The sequence below is a fragment of the Asterias amurensis genome, chromosome 19 (genome assembly GCF_032118995.1).
Source record: "Asterias amurensis chromosome 19, ASM3211899v1".
Classification (NCBI taxonomy): domain Eukaryota; kingdom Metazoa; phylum Echinodermata; class Asteroidea; order Forcipulatida; family Asteriidae; genus Asterias; species Asterias amurensis.
Window position 1 is genome coordinate 3,152,787 of NC_092666.1, and position 20,330 is coordinate 3,173,116.

Sequence of the window (20,330 nt, forward strand, 5' to 3'; positions counted from 1 at the left end):
AATTATACTTGGTGTACTTGCATTTATTTCCTCTGTTATAAACACTAACATGTATATTTATGATCATATTTATATTGATCACTAAATTTTTACATATTATAAACATTACATTGGAATGCATGTTTTGCCCCATACTTGGGTTGGTGTAATTTTGACTGAACATATCTTGGACATGTGCCATCTTTCCTGCTATATTTAGTGTCCGGCATATTTTTGACTCCAAATTAAAAGTACTTTGTGACGTGTCACAGCCGAGTGGTCTAGTTCACCGGAGCAAAGCTCTGGTGTTGTCAGAAGCAGAGTGTAGATTAAAGGCGACAGTTGACAGTTGATTGCACTTTAGTCGTAACAAGTCAACTATTTTTTTTTCACACACTTAAAATTTGTATCAACTTACAAAAAAAATGTTTTGCTACTTGGATATAGTTTGCTGTTTCCCCCAATCCACTGAATATATCCTTGATTTGGGATTGAACAAAGAACATTTTACTAGAGTGGGATTTGCACCAACAACCTTGGTTTAACATGTCGGTGCTTCACCAACTGAGCTATCTAACCCTATGTTGGCGGTCTTCTTATTTTGTCAATATCTTTGTTTGAGGTGTCAGTCAGAAGCCATACATCCAGTAACAATTTTAACTGCCATGTAGACAGGAATCACACCAAAGTTAAAGGGATGCGACTTCTTTATTTAAAAGTTCAAAATATTAACCACAAGGGAAACCGACTAGGTAAAATATATCATTGTGTGTTTTCAAACGGATTCCGGTTCATTTTTCGGTACAAACTCAAAAATTTACGACTTTCTTTGAAAATCAGTTGGAACAATGGTAAATCTAAACCGACTGGTCTAGGACACTTTACAAATTTACATCCATATTGCTTGCTGTTCATCTTTAATTTTATACACAAATTCACACTTTGAGTTTCTGTTAGAGTAGGGTCTAACAATTACATGTAAACTGAATGAAAGGCATTGGGTCCATTTAGGACCTTGTTAACTATTAAGCAAACCTATAGCACTAACCGACACTTTATCTATGTTTAATATTTCTTTTAATTTAATTAATTAACACATAGTTAGACATTGTAATTACTTAAATACAAAAAGCTATTTGTAGTGTATAGCATCTTATGGTGGTAGTAACCAAACAGACAAGAAAGGTGGAAGAACAAAATGATGACAAAATACAAATTAAATTTTTGGGCGAACAAAAGACAAATGGACTGGAACTACCGGTAAACAAAAACCGGAAATCAGACTAAAGAAGGATAAATATCATGTCTGCTAGAACCACTGTGCTCTGGCGTTCGTAGGTCATGGGTTCGAATGCCAATCCAGTGGTTTGAATCCAACCCCAGTAGTTCGATTCAATCGTTGCCAAAATGTAAAAGCAAAGGTGCACAAACAGTTTCCCTAATACCTTGTAACAATACACACCAGGTTCGACTAGTCTTGGAAAATACAATAAATTTACACACTTAAATAAAGCACCATAACGGGGTTAATGATACAGTTTCTGACGAAAGTAACTAGACAGTCTGGGAAGTGTGGACAAAGTATGACAGTCGGTGGTAGCCTCCCCCCAAAAAAATAACTGCCAATCCTCAATTGCAGAGTTGCTTGAATGCATGATACTTGGTGCTTGAGAAAAAGTAGGAAGGTTTGTTGAGTAAAAGGGCTGACCTATGTTCATGTTCACATGGAGTCAACTTTAATACTCGTTTCAGGCTACTTAGCATGTTAAATCGATATTAATAAATCACAAATTTTCTGATATTTCAAGGGCCACAAAAACCGGAAATCAGACTAAAGTAGGAGAAATATCATGCCTGTTAATGTTTGGCCAGGTACATGTATGGTAACCTAAGTTCTTCATGTGGCCTGGCACAACAAACACAAAAGTTGTTGTACTGGCATTGTAGTTTTTGGTGAGGTTTTTTTTTTTCTTTTACATTTTTAGAAAGCCAGTTTATAATCAGCTGAACATTTGAACATAGTGTTGAATATGTTTACCCGAAGAAAGTTTCATGTTGAAATATCTTGGGTTAGCATTTTGTCTCTTCAGTCAAATAAAATATTAACAGCCCGTATAATCGACCCAAACATGTTAAAAGTCAAACACCCAGACATGTTAAAAGTCAAACACCACCCCCGCTACACTATAACAACAGGGACACTACTGACAAAAACACCTGACGTTAGAGGGAAAATATATACTATACCACTTAGAACAGATGTTTAATAAAGTACTATTATCGTTAATACTGTAATATATTTATAAACCTTTTTTGAATTTGTTATCAGTTGTAGGGAGTTATTAGTTTTCTAGTCCTCTAAGTTTCGGAACTGTGTCTGCATGTTTTCGGCGAGCTCGATGTAGTCGGCTTTGATCTTGGCTTCGCCGTCCTTAACAGGATCCTGAAAAGGCAAGAGGATAAACAGTTAAAAAGTGTCTATGGACCCCTTTCTCTAATGATTTCAGAACAATGCAATCCGTGAGTCGATTTAAGCTCTTGTGTAAAATAGTCGTCCTCTCTCACTATGTAACATAGCTTTTTCTCTCCTTCACTACGTATCTATTTACTTTTGTTGTCTTCAGTTAGCCTAGTACTTTAATTCTTTGTATTTTGTCACAGCATTTTGTAATGTCGTTGTTCGATTTGTCTGTCTGGTCCTCGTTATGTGATTTGCTGGGGTTTTTTCTTCTGTATTTAGGCTGTTTATATAAGCCTCGAGTTTTGCTAACAGCATCATAAAAACCTTTCAAGAGTCTTATAAAAACCTTTCAATTCTTTGGGTAATGAAGTATGTATGCCCATAAAGACCAAAAAAAAATAATTCTCTTTGACCAAACGATAATTATGTCATAGTGCTTGTTCAAATAAATACAGTACGTTTTTAATTATATTGTGGAATGAAGTACGTACACCCATCAAGAAAACCGAGATAAATCTTCTCTTATATACCATAATATGCCATCGTGCTTGTTTAAATACCAAATAGTATACAGGTTAAACAGTCTGGTCTTGTTAGAACCATTTCTGGCCAGTAAACAATTCGAGCAACAAGCCCTTTTGTCTTGTTGATTTGTCACCCAAATTCCATCTCCATCTCCATCTCCATTGGTTTAGTCAGCAAAATATCCTGCCGGATACATCAACGCTAACTTGCACAGTGCGTGTGGAAATGGACTACTGGTGGGTATTTCTTATGCTTCCCTTAAATTCAGCTAGTGTTGGGCTGTTCACAGCAGCCGAGGGGAGTGAGTTCCAGAGTTTAACAGTTGATACGAAGAATGAATCTTTGAAGGCCCTAGCTTTGTGACTGACTTGAATGAATTTTTGGTTTGAATTTCCCCTTGTATCTCTGGTATTACCACACATTATTTTTTTTGTTCAACCCACAATTATTGACCTTTCTAACAAACGAGTATGGTAGAGAGATATAGCGGAGGTCAGATATGGAAAGATTGGCAAGACCTACCTTGAATTTCATACTACTGAGTTGGTACATAATGTCGCCCATGTTCTCTCGGATAATTGCCCAGGTGATCTTGTTCTCCGATTGCGCTGTCGTCTCCACGGCGTGCCTCGCAAGATCGTAAAATAGAATGATATTCTGCAGCATTCCGACTGTCTTGTAGAATGGACAATACCTGGAAGGAAAGAGAAGGAGGGTCACCCACAGGGCGTGAAATTTATACTGGACCACTGGTCCGAGGCCAGTGATTTCAAACTGGACTACTGGAAGTGTCGTGGCCCAGTGGTTACGAGCACCAAATTCAAACTCTGGTGTTTCTGATGTGGGATTTGAGTCCTGGTCGTGGCACTTAAGCTAGCTATTGCTTCGTCCTTCAGATGGGACATAATGCCATTGATCCCGGGTGTTGTGTAAGGCACGTAAAAAAAAAACAGTGCACTCATCGAAAAGTGAAGGGGTTCACCCCGATGTTCCTGGTTTGATTGGCAGCATATTGCACCACAGCACCTTGTACATGTTGTAAACCATTACATGGTGCATTGTAGTAGATCACATTGTTTAAAACGTAGTCCCACTAACTTCAAGGATGTTAATCCGCCTTTATCACAAAATCCAAATCTCTTCTCAAAACTTATCTTATGTCACAGGTTTGAAGGACTAATTTTATTTTGTCTCTTTACTTTCGTTTTGTTTTTGGTTTTACTGCGCCTTGAACGCTCAGCAGGCTAATTATGTGCGCATTCCAAGTCTTTATTATGTATGTTCTTCTAGGTTGAGATACTAACCGATCATAGGGCGTGTAACCGTTCTGTTGTAAGAAGTCATCCTTGAGAAGTTTGGCAACCTCTAAGGTGATCTTGTCTGACTCGGCCAGAGATGCCTTGCCTACCAGCTGAACAATCTCAGATAGATCTTCCTCCTCCTGCAAGATCTCCTTGACCTGTTATGCATATTCATGAGATGGGTTCAAGGTTAAAGGTTAAAAGTCACATGTTTGTCTCTCCCTTCTTCCAATATGAATATTCATAAGGTTCATGTCATTGATTCTTCTCTCCCTGCAAGATCTTTTTGACCTGTTATGCATATTCATGAGATGGGTTCAAGGTTAAAGTCACATGATTGTCTTCTGTTTTAATCTCCCAAACCAGTATGCAACATTCATAAGACTAGTTTAAATTCAAAGGTCACATGTTCGTCTAAGCGGTACTAACTCTGTGAAGTTCTTGTAAGAACTACACCCCATTCAACCCCATGGTCTGAATATCCAAGAAGGAAATGACGCATACCCTTTTGTCTCTCTCCTTTTCCCTACAATATCCCCTTTTTCGCCTGCCTCATTCACTAGTTAACTACCTCTTCCCCCTCTTCCCACCTATGATATTATCCTTTGTGTTTTCATCTCCTTGTGGTCAAACAAGCCCCTTTCCCTCCAACCCTCCCTTTTGTCTCCCTATTCATTATTTACCCCTGATATTTTTCTTTGTGCTTTCGTGCTCTCTCTCTGTCTCTATCATGTCTATTCATACTTCACTGCTTATGTTACGCTTATGTTACTCTTGTATGTTGTGTTGTCATTTAGCCTTCTTCGAAACGTCTGGCCATTAACTATTTTTTTGCAACCTCAACTTACTTTAGTTCTATGTGGTACAAAATCTGTGTTATTCTTGTAAAAACTTACTCTAGTTCTAAGCGAAGAACTTTAACTTACTTTAGTTCAAAGCAGCACAAACTGTGTATTTCTTGTTAGAACTTTAACTTACTTTAGTTCTAAGCGGCACACACTCTGTGTTTTTCTTGTTAGAACTTGAACTTACTTTAGTTCTAAGCGGCACAAACTCTGTGTATTTCTTGTTAGAACTTTAACTTTCTTTAGTTCTAAGCGGCACAAACTCTGTGTGTTTCAAGTTAGAACTTGAACTTACTTTAGTTCTAAGCGAAGAACTTTAACTTACTTTAGTTCTAAGCGGCACAAACTCTGTGTAGTTCTTATCGTAGAAGTCGTCCAGCACCCTCATGTACTTGGAGTAACTGATAAGCCAGTTGATCGAGGGGAAATGTTTCCTTTGGGCAAGCTTCTTGTCCAACCCCCAGAAGACCTGGACGATACCGAGGGTAGCGGTGGTAACGGGGTCAGAGAAATCACCACCTGGTGGGGACACACTGTTAAGGGAGGTTAAAGGGGAAAGTTAGAAAGCCTGTTCACACGGCGGAAACAAACCATGATTCATGGTGACATTTTCTCAATGTCAGTGAAATATTACCCGAAGAGTCAAATGTGTGAAACAGCAATTACGATCACCATTCTCCGCTTCGCTTTTATGGTCCTCGTCTGTGGAACGTTATTTGGTAAAGACCAATTCTGTGTGTCATTTTAAAGCCTTGTTCAAAAGAGCTCATTATGTACACTTAAAGAGTCATTTTACAGGCCTCGTTCAAAAGAGCACCACTCGCTCATTATGTAACTTGGTTTTCTCTCTTGAGTGCTCGTCTTCAACTCTCTTTTTGTTCTGCTTTGAACTGGTCCTAATTTTGTCACTATTTCTTTGGCATTATCTGTATAACTAGCTCATTACTGGTACATTGCTTTGTTATGTTGTCTTTGCTTATTAGGTGTTCGGGCAACAGCCCGAACAACTCTTTGATTTTGTTCGTTTTTTTTTTTTTTTTTTGGTTTTTCTTATTCTTCTTCTCGTCGATTGTCCGCAAGAAAAAGCATAGTTGCGAAGCTTGCATTAAGTTGAAATTTTGCACACAGGTAGACAATAACCAGTAGATGATGCAAAAGTTGTTACGTCACGATGACGTCATCAGTTGACGAGATACACGCATTCAAAGTTTATTATTTCAAAAAATCATAGCTTTAGATCTACATGAGGGATTTTTACAATCAATACATCATCGGAAAGGGCATTAAAAACTCCGTAAACGCCTCACAGACATGACCCCATTTTGATTTTGTCTTTCGGCTCAAAAGAGAGGTTGAAAATTTCAAAATTCATGTATAAAGAACTACAAAATTCCCCATTGATTGCGCGTAAAGATTTTACGATTACATGTACATGTACTTTGTCACCACGTGTAAGCATGTGGTGCATTGCGGTCACCACGTGTAAGTATGCGGTGCATTGAGGAGCATAACCACGCTCTGCACCACGTGTTGAGCGTTTTAGTCTGCGTTCGAGGCGTTCTCAACACAATGTCAATTTTAAATACTTGGTTTTATCTACGACCATACTGCGTTGATATCACCGGTTCTCGTCCGGTCACTGAGGTTAAGCAAAATCGGGCCCAGTCAGTATTTCGATGGGAGACCACGTGGCGACCAAAATTTGTACTATTTATTTTTGTATTTAATTTTTTTTTCTCCTATAAATAGCCTCGTTTTTAGTCTGTTTTCAAGGCGTTTTCAACATACATTTCCCTTCCGGTTAGTCTCTTCTCCAGTCGTCATTATGCATTAAGCTCCTATATCCTCAACCACAAAAGCTATTTTGACAATCTATACATCATATGAAAGGGCTTTACGTATGTAGTCTGTTTTCAAGGTGTTTTCAACAAACACTTCCCTTCCGGTTAGTTAGTCTCTTCTCCAGTCGTCATTATGCATAGTTCCTATGTCCTAAACCACAGACAAAGGCTATTTTGACAATCTGTACATGATATGAAAGGGCTCTACGTACGTAGTCTGTTTTCAAGGCTTTTGAACAAACATTTCCCTTCCGGTTAGTTAGTCTTTTCTCCAGTCGTCATTACTCATTAGTTCACATTTCCTCAACCACAAAAGCTATTTTGACAATCTATACATCATATGAAAGGGCTTTACGTACGTAGTCTGTTTTCAACAAACATTTCCCTTCTGATTAGTTAGTCTCTTCTCCAGTCGCCATTATTCATCAGTTCACGTTTCCTCAAACACAAAAGCTATTTTGACAATCTATACATCATATGAAAGGGCCTCACGTATTTCACAAAAATGGGTATATTGGTGACCTTCTCTTGACTTTTTGACCTTTTTAAACTGGAAGAGACTTTAAAATGCTTTGAAAAGGAATTATCTAAAGGCTTTTAGATTGAAATGTACACTTTTTGATGCTTTTTCCATAAAATTTTTACACATCGAGAAAACTGTTTGGTTTTGATTTCTTTGTAATTTGACGGGATACTTACAATTCTTGTTTCATTTATTCAAACACTGACCCAACAACAGCCGAACACCTAGTGTTTGTTTTTACAAACACTATATCTAGTTGTTTATGTATTTGTCTAGGGCTGATCCCCACAAGCCTCTCCTTACTCATAACTTAGGTAGTTACATTGTTTTCAGTATCATTATCATCAGTCATGTTTATTCTTTGCTTGTTGAACTACTATTTTTTTGTCAATATGATTCTGACTTTTCTGATTGTGGGTACAGAAACAAATTTTACATTTTACAGTCGTTATTATTATTATGAATACTTACGCTCCTACGATACTGACACTTCCTTCTCTGCTTGGGTTACCGAGGCATTTGACTCGGCCCGCACGCTCGTAGAAAGACGCTAGGCGCGCACCGAGGTAAGCTGGGTAGCCACTGTCTGTAGAACAGAAAAAACAAAAACAAATGACTTCCACTGCTCTACTCTAACAGAACAGAACTATTTTATCTGATAAAGTATATTTGGTTTGCAGTTACACCGTGTGTCTACTTGCTAGGTAGATTATGTTCTTTTGCAAACTTGCCTTGCTTTATTTTCTACTACCGCAGGCTAGATTTTTCATAACTCAGGAGACTTCTCTGAAGTAACATCGTGTGTCAACTTGCTGGGTAGATTATGTTCTTTTGAGAACTTGTCTTGCCTTATATTCTACTACCGCAGAGTAGATTTTTTGTAATTCAGGAGACTTCTCTACTACTGCGGACTGTTTTTTTTTTTTATTTGGGAGACTTCTCAATTCTGAAAAAAACTGTCCTGCTTTATTACCCGGGCGGAAGGTAGGACGTCGGTCAGGACTTATACTTTCTCTTAGTGGATCGAGGGGACTTCCCATTATTAATTTCATTAACGCAGAGTGTTTTTTTATTTAGTCTCATTGTTTTGACTAGCTTGCTCTGGTAACTTTTCTGTGTACAGCATAATTTGTTTCTGTGTAGATCAGTCACCACATGATATAGTACTGTACGGCTCGCATAGTTTGTAAATCTAGCACTAAAAACCACAGCGGATGATATTTAACATGTTTAATGGTCAGACAGTAGGAGGGTTGACTGTGATCTGTGTATTTTTATATGCATTCAACACATGAGATTACAGGCTGACATAGTTTATCTATCATTTATAACCACAGTAGATGGTTGAATGGACATACAGTAGGAGGGTTGACTGCATACTGTGATGTTGCTGTCACCACTAGGTTGGCATAGGATCATTTAAAACCAGAGGATAATATTGAATAGTCAAACAGTGAGAGGGTTGTGACTATGAAATACATTCGCCAAACATTGTATCTTGTTGAAGAATGTCATAAGTTACATGTAATCTTTCAAAACCATCGTGGATGATATTAAATGGTCAAACAGTAGGAGGGTTAGAGAGATGATTAGTCTTCCTTACCAGCAGGCATTTCAGCCAATCGTCCAGAGATTTCTCTCAAGGCTTCGGCCCATCTGGATGTTGAGTCAGCCATCATGGAGACGTTGTAACCCATGTCACGGAAGTACTCTGCTAAGGTGATACCTGCCATCATAGATAACACAAGAATAACTCTTAAATTACTTATTCTCCCACTTCCCACCTTTGATTTTGTCTTTTGTGTTTCCAATCCATCGTAAATAAAGGTAGAGTATACCTTTGGTTTTTGGAACGGTATCATTGCTATTCCTACAAAATTGTAGATGTATTTTTATACCTGAAATTCTTAATTTGTTGTTGAATAATTTTACTGTACTGTTTGAATCATGGCCGGTTTTAATTTCCTCAGTGTGGGATAATTAAGTTCTTATCTTATCTTATCTTATCTTATCTTATTTTACTATAAAACTAACATGTAAGCACTTCATTTCAAAAGGTGGATGCGTCTTTAAGATATTGACGAAAATCCGGAGCGAATATTATGTACATGCAGGAATAACACTACGAATACACAATCTGAGATGGGCCATATCACACCCTGCTATTGCACTTTTCTAACTCCACGTATTGAGCAATGTTAAACTATACGCAGACTGTACAGCTGTTCTAACACTGCATATTGTGCTAAGCTGCGCATCAAGTTTGCTTGAAGAAAACTCATTATCACAACACACACACTCGGGGAATACTGAAAATTGTAGTGCGTCTGCGTCCCATATCCAACTTGGCCAATATGGGATGCACAATCTGGAAGAATTTGTTTGTTTAACTACGACTGTACTTTGTCTATACTTTGTTTCAGACATTGTTGTGTTTAGATCTTGTATTTACCTGTGTAGATTAGAAGCCTCTCTAGTGAGAATACTAATCTTTGACAATAACCAAAGCTGATCAGTTCCTTAAAGATATTGCACTCATGTATTTACCTGTGTAGATAGAAGCCTCTCTAGCCGCTACTGGCATGTTGGATGTGTTTGCTACTAGCGTCGTTCTCTTCATAATTGATTCTGTCTTACCACCGATCTCAACAGTCAACTACGACACAGAAGAATAAACTATAAATAATAGTACACTTGCGGGTACAAATCTCTTTTGAGGGAGTGTTGGCTCTAAAAAGAGCTGGTTTGGGTCTCGATGTTACAAACAGTATGTTCTGCTTGTATTTAGGAGAAAACTGGAATGCTGGTGGTGATGCTGCTCATGTAGTGCTCAAAATTCAAGAGACTTCTCAGATCTAAAAAGAACTGTCCTGCTTTTTAACTACTACCTGAGCGGAAGGTATGAAACCGGTCACGATCTACTACTGTCACTGAGTGGATCGAGGGTAATCCTACTTCTTGTTATTAACTTCACTACCGCGGAGTGAGTTCTTAATTGGTCTCATTATTTCGAGTAGCCAGCTCTAGTCGTTGTAAGGAGACTGATTATTTATCATTATTAATCAAAGTTGCCGACACTTGGCTTAGGATTTCACTCGTACCTCAGGGAAATCTCTGAGTACTTCAGACATCTCGTTGCCACGTTCCCCGCATCCAACGTAGCAGATGACATCACTGTTGGAGTATTTGGACAGCGACTGGGAAATGACGGTCTTACCGCAACCGAAAGCACCGGGGATGGCAGTTGTCCCGCCTTGCACACATCTACACAAACAGGAGACAAATACAAATACATTGCAATGACATGGCCTGGTGATATACCATGCTCAATATGGGTGGAGGGAGTCCCCCCTATTGTTTCCGTATTTTGAAATCAGAGCAATTCCAGCAATGGCTACATCAACCAGAGGGGACAACAAAACCAGGTTATGAGGAACTAAAGCAAACTTACAACCCCTAAATCTCTTGAAGCGCTTTGAGCAATGAGTCTACTCTCTCTGTGTGTTCTCAATACTAACTGTAGGGTGGTGTATGAATTGATTGTCTCAAGAAACAATAATAGTAGGAGGGTTAAGAAAACATCGATTGAAGAGATGCTTGTATGCTCTGTAATTTACAGAATGTGGGTTCGAATCTTGGCATGGTCAGTCCCCACACTTGTGTCCTTGAGCAGGGCACTTTTTTATAATTGCTTCTCTCCACCCAGGAGTCCAATTTGTTACCGGTGTTAGCTGGGGAGTAATCTGTGATGGACTGGCATTGAATGTGTGCTGTTTGTAGGGGAAGTTTGAGACTGACAAGTGGATGGGGTAGAAGCGAGCACTGAATTTTGTTGAAGATTGTTTGAGCCAGCAACTCGTCTTCCGTGGGTTACTTACGGGAATAGAGCATCGAGAACTCGTTGTCCGGTTAGGAGAGGATGATTTGCCGGCAGCTTCTCTGAGACTGGTCTCATCTGTCTAACGGGCCAAACTTGCAACATGCTGTGTTTGGTCAGTTCACCGTCAAACTCTGTCTCCAGGATCACGTCCTATTAAGGTTACAATCAAAGATAAATAATGTCAGTCCTAGATACACAGTGGTCCAGGAAAGTATGTAGTTGATGACACAGCACAAAAACTTTTCCATTGGTATTCCCTTCTGGGTTTGAGGCCTTGTTTGTTGTTTGTTTCTATTATTGTGGAGTCAGGTTGGTTCAGTGGTATTCTGCCCTGCTTGTTGGTTTGCTTAGATGATTTTCCCGTCAAGAGAACTCAGCAAACTCCCACAAGGGGATTAAACACCAAGCTGGCAACAGCCAATCTCTTTCATACAAACATTGGTTTAACGTATATGATTATAAATTGCACAAATCAGTTACTAGACGACAGCACTTATTTTAGTAATTGTGAAACCAGCGGTTGGCTTGTAGGATTTAAACCTACAACCTTGTGATTGCAAGACCTGTGGTTTATGGTGAGGTATCAAAGTATATTCAGTTGCGCCACATACACAAGTATGTATGTATGTTTATTTGTACTTTGCTGTGTAGATTTTGCTCTTTGAGAACTCGTCTTGCTATTTTTTTTCTCCTGGTGTGGAGTAGGCCTGGAACTTCACGGAGGACAGGACTCAATGGCCTCTGTTGCCCTGCTCTTGGCCTTGGTGCCCCTTCAAAAGTTCCCCATAGACTTTAAGACTCCCCATTGGAAGTGCCCATTCAAAAAAGGCCTTTCCCTCTCAAAGATTAAATTCAAGGCATGAGTAAATTGAAGACTTTGGGAGACTACTTAAATGGAAGGTACATGTTTGGTAATTACTCAAAACAAATATTAACTTAAAAACTGACTTGGTAACAAGCATTGGAAAGCTGTTGATAGTATAAAACATTGTGAGAAACGGCTCCCTCTGAAGTAGCATAGATTTTGAGAAAGAGGTAATTTCTCACGAAAGCACACAAACTCGTCCAACAAGGTTTTTTTTTCTCTAATCATTTTCTCGCAATTTTGATCCCTTTACTTCTGAGGCATCCTTGGTTTCATTACCAGAAATATGTAATAATATTTCATGCTGTTAGCCATTACTAGTATCCGATACTTACAGTGATGTCGTAGTTACCAGGAGGTGCCATCCACTTGACCGTCCCACGACATTTCGACGGAAGCATCAGTCTGTGTTCAATGAGGGAGTTTTCATGGACGATGCCATAGAAATCACCACCTGTGATGTGACTGCCCACCTGTGGAGTCAATAGTAAACATGCGTGAGAACTGTTCACACTATCGAGCTAAATCCTGGAAAATTCCTGGGAAATTGTTACTCAATCCTCAAAATTCTATACAAAATGTAATGTGGATGTTACACACAACCTATAACAATAAATAAGGGAATAAAAGGGTAGCGACGAGTTCTTCAACGGCCGTTTAAAGCCGGCAGGGTTGGCGGCCGTGTGATAAAGGACTGAGCCGCAGGCGAGGGCCTTTATCTCATGGCAACGACCCTGCAAGGTTTTAAACGGACGTTTAAGAACGAGTCACTACTCTTTTATTCCCATTCATAAATTCCCTTTTGTTAAAAAACATTAAAAAATACAAATATAGACACTTTAACAATTGAAAATTCAAGGTTTGAAAAAAAAATTCTAAAAAACTTTGTGAAGAATCTGTTCGATGCACGTGGGTTGTGTACGCGCACGCGCTTAGATTACACACGCGCACTTAGATTACGCGCTGTTACTATAGCTTTCGCGCTTGACACGCAAAAGCCAGCTTGTTATTTATTTAAACAGCTCCAGCTGGTCATTATCAAAGGTTTAAACACCCCCACGTGACGCGCTCTCCACCAATAGGAATAGCGAAACTGTCTGGAGTATTTATGAATAATTGTTGACGGTAGTGTTTGCCATTTGAGGCATTGCATTGTGATGTATCAATGTCTTTAACTTGAATCCATTCTCACCCTAATCCCTTGGTAGGATTGATATTCCCATTTCAGGGATCGATTCAGAGCAGAGATGTTGATACCACGTGGAATGTAGATACTGTCTGTCAGTACGTTAATGTCCTGTTACATTAGAGACAAAAAAACAGAAGCAAAAATTAATCAAGTTTTCTCAACCCCCTGGTCTGAACATCCAAAAAGGAAATGACTAATAACTTGTTGTCAATGCCTTCTCATTTTCCCCACACATATCCTCCTTTTAAAGGCAGTGGACACTATTGGTAATTGTCAAAGACTAGCCTTCACAGTTGGTGGGTCTCAATATATGCATAAAATAACAAACTTGTGAAAATTTGAGCTCAATCGGTCATCGAACTTGCGAGATATGAATGAAAGAAAAAAACATTCTTGTCACACGAAGGTGTGTGCGTTTAGATGGTTGATTTCGAGACCTCAAGTTCTAAATCTGAGGTCTCGAAATCAAATTCGTGGAAAATTACTTCTTTCTCGAAAACTATGGCACTTCAGACATGTCAGAGGGTGCCGTTTCTCACAATGTTTTATACCATCAACCTCTCCCTATTACTCATCACCAAGAAAGGTTTTATGCTAATAATTATTTTGAGTAATTACCAATGGTGTCCACTGCCTTTAAGCCAGCCTAATTCACTTATTAATTACTGACTGCAATGGAGTGAGTTCTTATTATTGGTCTCAACGTTTTGCCTAGCTCGTCAGCAGACCGAATAGTGTGAGACATGTTAGCCTATTTATACTAGTTTAGAAGTTTCAGTGTAGAGTCAGTCACTGCTCTGATTGGTTATTATGAAAGGAGAATTATGGTTGGAGGGCTCAGGGTTATTGTGTGGGTTGCCCATTGTGTATGAGAGGCCTTTGTGAAGTACCTTTATCTAGCTACTTATGCGATATGTACAGTTAGAACTTGATATGTTTAGCATTATTCCTTATGCCCTTTTTTTAGCCAATAGCAGGAACTTACTCGGAGCGGTCTTTGAATACCATCAAAGATAGAGCCAAGGATCCCGGGTCCTAGTTCCACGGAAAGTGGTTTACCGGTCCTTAGCACCGGGTCACCAACCGTCACACCAGCTATAAGAAGAAACATGTTAAGGATCTAAAGTTCTGTCCTGTCGATCTTTTTTGTTCAATTACCAGTAGGTTTATAGCATTTGAGGCATTGCATGGTGAGGTATGAATATATATTTGGTTTGTGGTAACACCATGTGTGTATTTACTTGCCAGGTAGAGCTTGTTCTTAGAGAACTGTCTTGCTTTATTCTACTACATTGAGGTTCTTCTCAAATGAGGGTACCACAATGTTGCCAGTGTACCCTTAGCCCTTTAAAGTTATCATTGCAGTCAGTACAATAGAGATCTGGGCGCAAAATTCATAAAGCCTGTTAGCACAAAAACTTGCTAAGCACAGAAAAATATTGCTTAGCAGAAAATGGTTACCAGCCAAAAGTGCATTACATGTAGTTCTTACTTTTTGCTCAGCATAGAAATTTACCAAGCAGTATTTTCAGCTAAACAGTGGGTAAAAACAAGACGGATGCAGTTTCTTTTTAATGTTGTTATAACTTTTTAGTTTTTTGTTTGTTTTTGTTCTTGTTGATGTTTTTGTTGTTGTCATTGTCATTGTGGAAGTGACGGTTGTGGTGGTATTATTGTTGTTGTTGTTTACAAAGTTAAAGGATACAAGTTTCCTCGTAGACCTGAATGGTTGCAAACTCTCCTTCCAGTCTGATGATCTCTCCTACCAGCTCGCTGTGTCCGACACGGACGAGCTCGTACATAGCAGCTCCAGACATCTTCTCTGCTGTAACAACTGAAGAAACAACAACAAAATCAAGAGCTTTTTTAGCCTATGGTCGGAGTTACATCTCTTGTTTAAAATCAAGGCAAGAGCACAAATGTGATCTTGAGAGGTTTTCACAATACCAAAGCCTACCACCAAGCAGAGAAAAGAATGTCCTCCACCATTACCAATGAAGAAACAACACAAAACTACAATGAAATTGATTTTCTTTGTCTGCAGAGCTCAATCGAAAGTTTGTCTAACCAGGGGTGGCCATGGATTTCACAAAGAGTTAAAGGAACACGTTGACTTGGATCGGTCGAGTTGGTCTTTGAAAAGCGTTTGTAACCGTTTGTTATAAAATGCACATGGTTAGAAAGATGATTTAAAACTAGAATACAAAGATCCACACACATTTGCCTCGAAATTGCGTGGTTCTAACCATATGCATTTTATAACAAACGGTTACAAACGCTTTTTCAAAGACCAACTCGACCGATCCAAGGCAATATGTTCCTTTAAGACAAGTCTTATCTCGAATTAGGATGAAATACCTCTTCCTAACTAAGGGCTAGCCTAAAGTTTTTAACAACTCCTAAAGAGTCCTAGGACTACACTATGTAGTCTCAAGTTTGGACTATCTTTGTGAAATCGACACCCCTGGTGCGAGTTACATTCTCTTGTTTATGAAATCAAGCCCAGAGTCCAACCTCATTCCCAGTAGTGTAAGATCTCGCCAGAATGTCTTGCTTGACCAAAACGATCATATGAGGAAAATTTCAATTTGTGTTGAACTTTGCGAAGGGCACCAAAGCAAAAGCACAGGGCAATAGCTGTGGGTGCTGTTGGGTGTTTCGAGGCCTGCTCTCAACAGGAAAATTCCTGTGGGTGCCGTGTTTTTTTTTTAGGCTATACACTAACCAGGGCCGGAGACGGCGTGGACGTAGCCATACTCGCTCTCCTTCTCTGCATCTCGGACCTTGGCAAGCTTCTCAAACTGGGACATCTTGAAGTCTGAGATTTATCTGGAAAACAAAATCATCAAAAATAATAATAACAACTAGCTCGTATTTAGCCCATTTCACAACAACGGTCTCAATGCACTTAGGACCCTGGTCATTGGGCCAATATCGTTCCTTTAATCTTTCTCAGCTTCCTTGGGAGTACTACAACCTTGGCAACTGTACAATGTAGGGCTCCAAATGCGTTTTCATACACATTATCAACCTCTACCCTCGCAAGTACCCATTTATACCCCTGGGTGAAGATAAGCTTGGCTGTAAAAAGACTGAGATCACTCAATAAAAATAATAAAAAGAGCGACACAGCTTTTTTAATAAAATGTAATCTCGATCCAAAGTCAAATTCAAGGCAACTATCCCCAATGCATTTTGATGAAACCATTTGGGATCAGAGCAGCTGTTTCTTTCACATGCATTGAACTTTGTTCTCTTGAGCAGAGGTTGTAAAATATTAAATGTGAGACACAATCCACAGAGGAATCTATCAAAATGTGGAGTTGGAGACGAACTTGTACAAAACATTCTGACAAGAATTTAGAAAGAACATGAAATATCAAGAAATATAATATTACTTAGTTAGTTTGTGGGACAAGTAGTATTACTAAAAACCCAGGAGTTTACTTTCTACTAAAAACAAATATACTGTCCAATTTTGACTGCTGAATACTGGATGAACATTGATATTGTTTTTTGAATGAAGGACTGTACATGCTGTACACCAGTACACTACTAAATAATAATAATAATAATAAGACTTGTAATGCGCACATATCCACCCTGCTGGGTGTTCAAGGCGCAGTAAAACCAAACACAAAACAAAAACAAAACACAACACAAAGAAAAACAGACACAACAAAATTAGTCATTGAAAACCTGTGACATAAGATAAGTTTTGAGAAGAGACTTGAATTTTGCGGTACAAACACAAGATCGAAGATTAAGTGGTAGAGAGTTCCAGATGCACTACTAAAAACATCTATGGTAGGCATATTTTCATTTTAACTTCACATTAATTTACAAATGAGTATGTAGATAGAGCTGAAAATGAACTACTTTATGTACTATTTAGCATGATAATAAAAAAAGGGAGACAAACTAAAACAATCGCCTGATCACTACACACTACTCACTAGCCAGGCTAAAAAACAATTGAGAGGGGGAGGGGTCCTGTGTTTTAGTTGTTTACACTAACATATAACACAATTATTGTCCTTTTCCTAAGTTTTCTACCACCAAATGGCTCTTTCTGTGTAAAACCTTATCTCAAAATGATAGTTCAAACTAATTAACGTAAGCGTAATCAATTATTAATTTAATTAACCAAGTAATTAATTCGGATAGCCACAAAATGTGTTTTTTATTTTTTGCCTGTGCAAAAATTAATAGGGTTAGGCATAACGGGAATGAAAAAAAGGAAAAAAATACGCTGGTGAAAATGCACTGTCATTTAGTTGTGAATATATAAAATTTCACTATTTATATTGGAGTAATATATTATTTTTTAACAAATTTTACAGGTAGCTTACCGTTCAGTGTAGTGGCTCAGTGAATTGTAAATCCAATACAAAAACACCAAGCTGAAGCTAGCCGCGAATTCTCAGCCGCGAATTCCCAGCCGCGAATGCCAGCCGCGAATTCTCAATTTACGGCCGAAAAGTCCAGCCGCTAATTCGAGTCGCCGCGGCAGCCGCGCTTTTCCCGTTTCACGAAGCGACAACATTTCCTAAATTGTTCACCCACACTTTAGCCACTGTTTGTTTAGTTTGGTCATGGAGGTAGGATTCCTACCTCCATGGTTTGGTAAATTCATGACAATTTTGAATATTGGTTTTGTAAAATTTCGTTCATTATAACAAAATGGAGGCCAAATTAGGGTAAGATAATTGATTGTTTAATGCTTTATTCGATCCATCAATCTTTAATAGTAACGTAGTCGACTCTCTCTGCATTTGTTTTGAAAAAGAAAATCGTTAAACCAAAATACCGTACGTAATTAACAAATAATTTAATCATTAAGACCATTTCATAACACATCTAAATATTCCGTTGAGCTAATTAGAACAACAAATTTGTTCCTAGTTTTACCATTTAATATATTGTTTGGGGTTTGTCTCTTTTGAAGGGAATTTTTACTAACTAAATCAACGTACTTAGTCACTTTAAAACAAAATGTACCTCACAAAATTGACAAATAATTAATTTTGAGTGTTTGATCATCAAGACCATTTCATAACAGATTGAAATATTCCGTTGCAGCTAATTACACCATCTAATTGGTGTCTAATTAAACCACTTTATATGTTGTGGGTTTTGTCTAATTTGAAGTGAATTTTTATCAAAGAAATAACGTAAGTAGTCACTTTAAAACAAAATGTACCTTAGATAATTAACAAATAATTAATTTTGAGTGTTTAATCATTAAGACCATTTCATAACACATTGAAATATTCCGTTGCAGCTAATTAGACCATGTAATTAGTTCTTAAATAAAACACTTTATAAGTTGTGGGTTTTGTCTCATTTGAAGGGAATTTTTAATCAAAGAAATAACGTAAGTAGTCACTTTAAAACAAAATGTACCTCACATAAATAACAAATAGTTACTTTGTAGTGTTTAATCATTAAGACCATTTCATAACACATTGAAATATTCCGTTGCAGCTAATTAGACCAACGAATAAGTTCTTAAATAAACCACTTTATATGTTGTGGGTTTTGTCTAATTTGAAGTGAGTTTTTATCAAAGAAATAACGTAAGTAGTCACTTTAAAACAAAATGTACCTTACATGATTAACAAATAATTAATTTTGAGTGTTTAATCATTATTACCATTTCATAACACATTGAAATATTCCGTTGCAGCTAATTAGACCATGTAATTAGTTCTTAAATAAAACACTTTATAAGTTGTGGGTTTTGTCTCATTTGAAGGGAATTTTTAATCAAAGAAATAACGTAAGTAGTCACTTTAAAACAAAATGTACCTCACATAATTAACAAATAGTTACTTTTTAGTGTTTAATCATTAAGACCATTTCATAACACATTGAAATATTCCGTTGCAGCTAATTAGACCAACGAATAAGTTCTTAAATAAACCACTTTATATGTTGTGGGTGTTGTCTAATTTGAAGTGAATTTTTATCAAAGAAATAACGTAAGTAGTCACTTTAAAACAAAATGTACCTCACATAATTAACAAATAGTTACTTTTTAGTGTTTAATCATTAAGACCATTTATAAACACATTGAAATATTTCGTTGCAGCTAATTAGACTAACGAATAAGTTCTTAAATAAACCACTTTGTATGTTGTGGGTTTTGTCTCTTTTGAAGGGAATTTTTATCAAAAAAATAGCGTAAATGGTCACTTTAAAACAAAATGTACTTCATATAATTAACAATTAATCACTTTTCTGTGTTTAATCATTAGGACCATTTAACAACACATTGAAATATTCCGTTGCAGCCAATTAGACCATGTAATTAGATCTTAAATAAAACACTTTATATGTTGTGGGTTTTGTCTCTTTTGAAGGGAATTTTTAATCAAAGAAATAACGTAAGTAGTCACTTTAAAACAAAATGTACCTCACATAATTAACAAATAGTCACTTTTTAGTGTTTAATCATTAAGACCATTTCATAACACATTGAAATATTCCGTTGCAGCTAATTACACCAACTAATTAGTTCTTAAATAAAACACTTTATATGTTGTGGGTTTTGTCTCATTTGAAGTGAATGTTTATCAAAGAAATAACGTAAGTAGTCACTTTAAAACAAAATGTACCTTACATAATTAACAAATAATTAATTTTGAGTGTTTAATCATTAAGACCATTTCATAACACATTGAAATATTCCGTTGCAGCTTATTAGACCATCTAATTGGTGCCTAATTAAACCACTTTATATGCTATGGGTTTTGTCTCATTTGAAGGGAATTTTGTCCAGCCCAAAATAGCTAAAGTAGTCACTTTAAAACAAAATGTACCTTACATGATTAACAAATAATTAATTTTGAGTGTTTAATCATTAAGACCATTTCATAACACATTGAAATATTCCGTTGCAGCTAATTAGACCATGTA

At 37.5% G+C, this 20,330-nt stretch overlaps 1 protein-coding gene across 1 annotated transcript; it reads right to left on the reverse strand.

The window, feature by feature from the left end:
- Nucleotides 1-2: 2 nt before the first annotated feature.
- On the reverse strand, nt 3-17,830 carry LOC139951865 (V-type proton ATPase catalytic subunit A). Its single transcript, XM_071950933.1, has 15 exons — nt 17,762-17,830; nt 16,135-16,238; nt 15,115-15,243; nt 14,395-14,504; nt 13,413-13,517; nt 12,556-12,693; nt 11,354-11,505; nt 10,577-10,739; nt 10,023-10,131; nt 9,079-9,201; nt 7,947-8,061; nt 5,437-5,644; nt 4,270-4,424; nt 3,488-3,659; nt 3-2,422 (listed from the first exon to the last, which is right to left on the reverse strand). The coding sequence occupies exons 2-15, from the start codon at nt 16,217-16,219 to the stop codon at nt 2,330-2,332; spliced, it is 1,857 nt and encodes a 618-aa protein (XP_071807034.1). The 5' UTR covers nt 16,220-16,238; nt 17,762-17,830; the 3' UTR covers nt 3-2,329.
- Nucleotides 17,831-20,330: the final 2,500 nt, after the last annotated feature.